The sequence below is a fragment of the Sinocyclocheilus anshuiensis genome, unplaced genomic scaffold (genome assembly GCF_001515605.1).
Source record: "Sinocyclocheilus anshuiensis isolate Anshui unplaced genomic scaffold, SAMN03320099.WGS_v1.1 scaffold367, whole genome shotgun sequence".
NCBI classification, from domain to species: Eukaryota; Metazoa; Chordata; class Actinopteri; order Cypriniformes; family Cyprinidae; genus Sinocyclocheilus; species Sinocyclocheilus anshuiensis.
Window position 1 is genome coordinate 152,548 of NW_015549574.1, and position 8,867 is coordinate 161,414.

Genomic DNA, 8,867 nt, shown 5'->3' on the forward strand with positions numbered 1-8,867 from the left:
AATTGCCTCAGTTTTAACCCCTCAAGTCTCAAATCAGCCAGACTCTTTGTCTGTGTAGGTATGTGTGGTCATTGAGCCCATATTTGGTAAGCATCTTCTCTGCTTCACAAAATTTATTTCTGTTTCGCAAGATAATGCTGTACTTTACATAGGTTTTATATTTAGAAAATTTGCCTATTAATTCTTATATAATATTTTTATTAACTATTATAATAGGTTCCAGTCAGCAGTGCTTTTCTGAAAACGAAACATAAATGTTTTATGGCAGTGTTTCATAGAATGAAGACATATCTGCTTTACTGTGAGTGTCTCGTAAATATTTTGTTTGACCATGTCTTACAGGAAAAACTGCTTTATTGTATGGTGACAAAACTCAACCTCAGACAATAAAACTAAGCCTGACAATACAAAATGTTCAATGTTATGTCACATAAAAAGTAAACTTATTGTAACCTTTCACAAAAGGGCACATCTAAAGTGCAAACTGATTAAATTGGGGTGGAAAACAGCTCTCCAATCAGAGAGTTCAAATTACAAACATATTTAAATTGTGTCACTCAAAATGATTTACAGAAGTACATTCAAAATCTCTCTCAACAAATATTTTGTACAGTTTGCACATTCATATAATTATTTTTGCACCCTATATGGCAGTGGTTTTTAATCCTGGTCTTCCTTACACACTTGATTCAGATCATTGACTCATCAGCAGAGAGCTTTATCAACCAAACTGAGCGTGTCAGATAATAGAGGCATACCAAATGTGCAATGGGCCCCCAGGACCAGGATTGAAATCACTGCTATATGATATTAAGAGACATTTACTATTGTTGGTCACTGGTTTGTTATGGCCAGGATGAACGGTGGTGCAGGTAAGAGTCCATCAGAGCTGTAGATAGGGCAGGCTTTAAATTTACAAGGCCAGTCTGTCCAGAGATAACGCACTGCAGTAATATCAGCAGCTGGACATTTTGGTGTAGATACATGAACATAATTAATGCCATGTTTTACAATGACAACAGGCAACCATTTGTCATCTGATTCACACGTCTTATCCTCAGAGCAGCAGATCTATGGTAAAAAAAAGATAAAAATGAAAACATTATCAGTTAGTCAAGGTCAGTTCAAAAGAAGCATTCTCACTTCAAACTTAAAACTGGCCTTTGTTTGAATGTATATTTTTTAAAATCATAATTTTCAAATTGAATGAACGCATGTGAAGGTGACCTTACCTCAAAAAAATCATCGGCAATGGCACTAATACCCTGATTGAACACAATGCAAATGAAATCCTGTTTGAGCATGGCACGAGTAGGGAAAGGTCCTTGGAAAGATACATTTTTCTCCCCATAGGCGACAGCTCTTGCCCCAAGCACAAGTCTGTATGCCACGTCCTGTTTATCCTCCGGGTGGATACTATTATACCCCCACCCCCACCAAAAAAACAAGCAAATCAGCACTTCCATTAAACTATTTGAATAACACTTTAACTACAGTTTGTGCTCCTCCTCACCTGCCCCAGGGGGACCTATCATCAGGTACGTCAATAGCAACAGCCATAAAGGTGTTCTTCATGCGCTCATTAGGGGCATAGCCATAGTCTGCGGTCTGATGCCAGCGTATTTCTCTGAACCCATCTTGTGGATCGTTTTCACGATATGTGCTTAGCTAGAAAAGTAAATGGAAGTACAATTTGATGTTTAAGTATTGATGATACATGGGTCTTGTCAAAAGTATTGTTAAGATATATCTCTTAAATTACTGACTATTCAGTGGCACCTGTACAAATCCAAATGGGAAGTCTAGTGGAGTCTGGCCATCTGAGCCTTCATGGAAAGCCATCCTCCAGTCGTCAATCATCACAGGGAAAGTGCAGTTGTATTTATCCCTGTTATAGTTTGTATTAGCCTCACCTGAGATAAAAAGCAAAGTAAAAATAGCAAGTCTTTGCATGTTATAATTGATATACAGCGCTATAATTCTTCACCTGAGAATTAATACCTTGGTACCATATGGCTCCTGTTATGGTCATGTTGAGTAATGGATGAATCATGGCATTCCAGAGCATTGAACTGTCCCATTTAGCAGAGGCGTTCTCCAAGACGTTAGTGTCTACAGGTAAAACACTATGGGGAATAGTGCAGGAAATTCCGGTACAGAAGATAAACATGTAAAATGAGAAGTAATTCAACTACTGTACTGCACCAACTTTTTATTTATTATTTTTTTTACTTATGTAGGTCAATGATGTATAAGAGTGTATAAGAAAAAGAAAATTAAAAATGTCATTCTTGGGAACATACTAGCTACTTGTTACTACTATGCACTACTTGTTATACTACTTTTTGGGTTCATATAGTTTAAAAAAAACTGTTATATTATTTCCAGAAACAGATTAAATTGAATCATCATGCAGTGCATCTTTACATCTCGAATACATGAGTGTGCACATCTTAATCTTTATTAAACATATTTCCCAAGGTAGGTTTTTTTAATCACAAATTATTTTTAAATCTGATCGTACCTTGCCTAGTCATAAAATGTTCAAATTATATGATATTTTTACATACTTATTGACCTTTACACAGTCATAATGGTCTGCAAGGGTCCTTTTTCATATATATAAAAAGGAAGGATTAAATATTATGCTCATTTGGCTGCATACTGTAAAAATAGTAATATTGTGTAATATTACAATTTAAAATATCTTTTCTATTTTAATATATTAAAAATGGCATTTATTCCTGTGATGGCATACATTTTCAGCAGTCATTAATCCACCAGTGCGATATGATGTTTCAGAAGTCATTCTAATATACTGATTTGATGCTCAAGAAACATCTCTTATTATTATCAAATGATGAAAACAGTGCTTCTTAATATTTTTGTGAAAACTATTTTTTCAGGATTCTTTGAAAAAAAAAGAAAGTTTAAAAGAACAGTATTTGAAATAGAAATCTTAATACAGAACATGATAAAGTATTGTAAGTACTGGCATTGTACCTGTTCACCAATCCACACTTATGAAGTGCCCTTGGGGATGACCAGGCCTCCACAGGTGTGCCTCCCCAACTTGAGTGTACTAGCCCTATTGGATACTTCAGTGTTTTGTAGAGATAGCGACCAAAGAGCCAGCAAACTGCAGAGAAATGGCTGAATTTCTTTCCGCCAAGCAATTCTTGAACAATGAAAACAAAAAAAACAACAACAAGAACAGCTGCTTATTTCTTCAGGAAAAAGTATGTTATGCATACATTTTACTAACAGGTTTTCACTGTCCTCTGGAGACAAAAACAGATTGGACATCACCCTTAAGATAAAACAGGAATGCAACAAATATCTCATTAGCTTGTGTTTCAGACCATATTCCATACCTGCTGTTGGCAGGGACCAAGGAACTTCCACTCTTGCAAGATCAATTAGTTCCTCATCACTCTGCTCCAAGGCAGCCTGGAAGATCCTCACATCAGGGAACTTAGAAGCCAAGGCCAACTCCTTTGTTGCATTAATCACCTTTCGAAGAACAAGTGACATTCATGTGTATTACATCACACATGAAAATAGAGGAATAAGCATATCAAAGACTTTGAGTTAAGAGATATTCACTTACTTGACCAACAGTGAATGCCATGTTACTTTGTCCGCTACATAACCAGGTGTCTCCAAAGAGCACATCTGTGAGTGTGATTGAGCTATTAGTTGTACTCTGAGATGCAGTCAATATGTAGGGACCACCAGCCTCCATAGGTTTGAGAGTTGTGCGCCAAATACCTGTGAGACATTAAAGTCAGAATGCACCGTTATTGTACTGAATTCTTTCAGGATATTAACTAAATGATAAATTTTTCACAGAAGAACCTAAGTCATACAAGGTTTGAAATGACGAGCGTCTGAGTAAATAACAGAATATACTGTACATTGTTTGATGAACTCTTCCTTTAAAGCAGACTTCACTGGAAAATATTATTTGTGTAACTGATACTTACCATTGATAACAGTAGTAGAGTGTGCAGAGACTTTGTGAGGTCCTGACAATGACACCACAACCTTGGCACCTGTCTGTCCAAATCCCCACACGACTGCTTTGGCTGGGGCCTTCTGCAGAACCATGTGGTTCCCATAATAAGAAGAGAACCGAAACACTTCTGCTGGGAATACAAGGAAATGAGATTAAGCTTTATGATACGATTGTTTTGTAGTGATGGGGAAATCCTACTGATTCATGTGACTTGATTCTGCAAACAGTTCATTTCAAATAATCCAGGCGTTTGAAGGATGCATCCGGCAGTAGACCTTAGCTGCCACGTTATTAATCGCCATCGAAGGCCATCTCAATTTGAAGGATCCTTGGAAGGCAGCCTTTGTTTTGCGTCCTTCATTCAGCATATCTTCAGGAATGAATTAAGTGCATCATTCACATCCACCAATCCTTTCAATATATTTCAGTTATATATTCCAACATTTTGATAAAAGTGGTTTCCCACACTTTTAATTGTATTCTAATGCCATGACCACAGGGCGGAAACCTTTAGGATGTAGCCAAGCAGACTTATGTGTCTTTCAGGTGGAGTCAGAAATATTGTAATTACGAGTTCAAAGCACATGACTGATGGAGTGAAATTGTATTTACAAGTGAGAATCACGGAACTCTAGATGATACATAAGTCGCTGAGTTGTGATGGAAGGGGCCTGTTGAACTTGAAACATTGTGGAAACATTCATCTATAATACAGAGAATATCATATCTATATATCATCCAGTGAGCAATGAGCAGAAAGAAAATCTACATTGAATCATAGCAAGTTGTTGAATTTATTACATTTTGAATTTATTTGATTGAAATACAGCATAAAAAATTATTTTCATCATTTTGAACTATAAAAATATTATAAACCATAACAATGTACCCAACATAGTTGATGGGCAATTAATAATAATCCTTGACAATAGGTCACTTAAGATCAAATACCGAAAAATGAAGAGGACATTTACCGTAACGTGTTCAAAATGCCACAGAACAAAATTACATCCCATGGTCACAAAGTTTTATGATAAACTGTTTTTTTTTTTTCAGGAGAGTGGTTGGTTAGTAAAATAGTTGACATCATTTTTGTGGACATGAGTAAACGAAATAGTTTCTAATTTAAAAGAAAATTCCATTTAAGCTCTATTTTTCTAAGGTATTTAGATTGTACAAAATAACTGTAATACAGATAAAAATATTTTTAACATTGTCCCATTGGGACGCGTGGCCTTTTGATATGAACAAAACATCACTTTTGTATTTTCCCAAAATGTGTTGCTCCAGTAATGTTCATGTCTTCTTGGTTTTTAACAGCGGCTGGCACCAACGCAAATAGGTGCATTACAGCAACCTTCTGCTCCAGAGTGTGGAACAGAGTTTTAAATTCTATTTAACAACCCCGTCTCTCTTATAAAATCAAATACTTTACAATTTATTTCACTTGCCCATTTTATTAAAACCTTACAATTAAGATCCTGAATTCCATTTTTTCTTATTTCTACTATCATTTCTCCTCTTTCTTGTTCATATTTGCTACATTCAAGAAATACATGAGGTATTGTTTCTTCAACATGACATTGTTCACATAACCCATTTGGATGCTTCCTTGTTATTTCAAAAAAAAAAAATCTTTTTTTTTTATTAGACATTAAAGACATAACATGCAACATTCACAACTTTAACAAGACATCCAAAAATATAACACAATTAAAGGAAGGGGTTTACATTACATGGAAAAAAATAAATAAAAATCAAAATCAATAATAATACTTAAAGAAAAAAAAAAGACAGCATATACCCGTTCAATTTTCAAGTAACTTCAACTTTTTAGCGAATAAAATTGTATCTCTACATTTTTTGTTATTCAATACATTTGAGAGACTCAAAATACAAATGAAAATCAGTCATAAAGACCTTCAAACAGGGTTTAGAACTATTTCTTTTACTTTTATGAATATGAAATTTACCATATAAAATCATTAGATTCATCATAAAATTGACAGATGCATTTTTTGATTCAAAATATAAGATAAACATCTTTGGATGTTAATTCACAATTATAACCAGATTTCTGTTGAATATATATAGATAAATCTTACCAGAATTTTTTGGAATGGTAACATTTAAAAAAAGATGTAGAATTCTTTCTGGCTGATCTGAACAAAATGAACATTTTTCATCAATATCCATAAATTTTGATAAATTATAGTTACTAACATAAATATTATGAAGTGCTTTCAGATGTATTTCCCGAAGTTTGTTAGATATACAAAACCGAAAGGGAAGAAGCCAAGCTTTTTTCCAAATAATCTCTGGAAAACAAATGTTCCAGAAAAATTTCCCTCTAGGCTTAATAGATCTCTTTTCATAAAATAGATTTCTAATAAATTTATTTGTGCATTTTTTACTGTTAATGTCCACCCCATTTAAATTAAGAACAGGTTCAATTCTACAAATGTTAAGGGACAACATATAGCTTCTCATTAACATCAATAAACCTGTGGGAATGGCGTTTATCACAGAATAATATTCTCTATATTTAATAGGAAATGCCCATTTATTCATAAAATTTTCATAAGAAAGCAACTCAGCTGACTGATTAAAAAGGTCAGATAAAAAATAAATTCCTTCATCCATCCAACTCTGTAAATAAAGAGATTTCCGGTTAACTAATTCCTTTATCCATCCAACTCTGTAAATAAAGAGATTTCCATTTTTTACATTATTCCACAAGATTGCTTTATGTGGAGAAAAGTTATGCACATAACTTCCAGGCCTTGAGAGCTTGTTGATAGAAATGAGATAATGCCACAGGCAGTTTGCTAGTCGAGTAATCACACATTAACATCCTTGTTATTTTAAGAGTGCTATGTATGCAGTGTTGCCAACTAATTTTCAGGGGAAGTTGCTAAAGGAAGATTGATTTGTTGCTAAAAGTTGCTAAATGACGCGGTGACGTCATTGCGTAATCACGATGCAAAATTGTGTCTGCATCAAATCTCAGCAAAAAAAACCAAATTTAAATATGTTAATTTAGATGTGTTTATAAAATAATATAAATGCATAATATAATATTAAAATATAAATAGCTAATTTTAAATACAACATTTAATTATTTAACACTTTCACATTTTTTTAACAATTACAATTTAAGTTTATTTTTATTAGCTAGTAAACTAGTAAAACTACTCATTCTGAACGATTATAGATTTAAGCAGTGTATTAGTAGTTCGTATGCTACACTCTAAGAAAAGTCTGTAAAAATAGGGCAAAATCTATTAATATGAAGGAATTTTCCATAATTATTATTCACACGTTTTTTTACCTACATTTTAAATTACGCATTGTATTTTGTGTTTTCGGGTTACAGGGTTTGCTAGGTGCCTTTGGAAGAAAAAGTTGCTAGGGTAGTCTGAAAAATTGCTAAATCTAGCAACAAAATTGCTAAGTTGGCAACACTTGTATGTATGGTCATGTCTTTACGTCATGACGCTAATACGTCAACACGTGATCCATAACAACCCCGCGTGACATGCTGTAAACACATTGCATAAAGTCATATGTAAGCACATATTACGCGTTTTGCTAACACTTATAAAAACAAGACATTTTATTTTTTGGCTTTTCTGCTATCTGGCAATTAATGTAAGTTATGTTCTGCTTTCAGTCAAATCACTGGATCATTCCAAATGCTTATAATAAGCTCATGCATCGGTTCTCAGCTTATTCATTCGCTTAACAGAACAACAACCACCACAACTACATCGATGCTGCCTCGCCGCATTGCACTTCAGTCAGTCTGAATTTCACATTATGTAAATTTGCACGACACGTTTATGCTTAACTATTTCCTTATTGCTTTCAACCTCAAAAAAACTATTCGTACAGCGTCTGCAAACATGCACATACGCTTATCAAAACCTCGTTGTTAAAAATATATATTTATTTAATGTAAATCACTGTATATCAAAAAGTACTGACTTACCTGCCGATAAAACACTGGCAAATGCACTCAAAAGTAGCGAGAAAGTAACCGTCGTCAGCATCTCTGCAAGTGATTGAAAAGAAGGAAGTGCATTTACTTAAAGCAGGCAATGCAGGCAGCGTTTACCTCATGATTCAACTAAGTTGTCAAACCGGTCACTTAAACGGGTCATATGATGTTGCTAAAAAGAACATTATTTTGTGTATTTGGTGTAATGAAATGTGTTTATGCGGTTTAAGATAAAAAAACATTATTTTCCACATACTGTACATTATTGTTTCTCCTCTATGCCCCGCCTTTTTGAAACGCGTCGATTTTTACAAAGCTCATCGGTCTGAAAAGTGAGGTGTGCGCTGATTGGCCAGCTATCCAGTGCATTGTGATTGGCCGAATACCTCAAGCGTGTGACAGAAATGTTACGCCCCTTACCATACTGTGATGCCCTGCCCGGCCGGAGCGACGAGACAAAAACATTAAAACCCATTATAAAAGAGGCATTTGTTGCATCCAGTGGGGACATAATTACGGATTATAATGACTTATACTGTCTTTCTACGCGTTGCATTGCATCGCATCGCGCCGCATAAACATAAAACCATGTCTGCATTGTGATCGGAGAAATGACAAACAACAAGCCCTACTCTACACTGCTCAATACTCGCGTTTGAATCTATAAAGTATAAAAACTCTTTAAATATAAAAGACGTACTTACAGTCTTTGAGTCAGAACAGCCGGCATTGTAGTCTACTCTTCCAGGATTAGGAAACAGTCCTCCATAAAATGTGCTGCACACATCTGAATATTTGGGTTGAACTGTTCTGGAACAGTGTTGTAAATACAACTTAACCACTGATTTC

At 34.7% G+C, this 8,867-nt stretch overlaps 1 protein-coding gene across 1 annotated transcript; it reads right to left on the bottom strand.

Moving 5' to 3' along the window:
* Positions 1-291: 291 nt before the first annotated feature.
* Positions 292-8,093, bottom strand: siae (sialic acid acetylesterase). The gene is made up of 10 exons (XM_016445570.1): positions 8,010-8,093; positions 3,987-4,148; positions 3,611-3,771; positions 3,375-3,513; positions 3,004-3,178; positions 2,002-2,126; positions 1,780-1,913; positions 1,514-1,668; positions 1,233-1,416; positions 292-1,071 (listed from the first exon to the last, which is right to left on the bottom strand). The coding sequence occupies exons 1-10, from the start codon at positions 8,068-8,070 to the stop codon at positions 835-837; spliced, it is 1,533 nt and encodes a 510-aa protein (XP_016301056.1). The 5' UTR covers positions 8,071-8,093; the 3' UTR covers positions 292-834.
* Between the last annotated feature and the right edge of the window lie 774 nt (positions 8,094-8,867).

Coding starts and splice junctions, on each gene's coding strand:
- siae (XM_016445570.1), bottom strand. CDS start 8,070: ATGCTGACGACGGTTACTTTCTCGCTACTTTTGAGTGCATTTGCCAGT. Junction 2,127..3,003: donor AAGTGTGGATTGGTGAACAG/GTACAATGCCAG, acceptor TATTCCCCATAG/TGTTTTACCTGTAGACACTA. Junction 1,914..2,001: donor AGGAGCCATATGGTACCAAG/GTATTAATTCTC, acceptor TTTTTATCTCAG/GTGAGGCTAATACAAACTAT.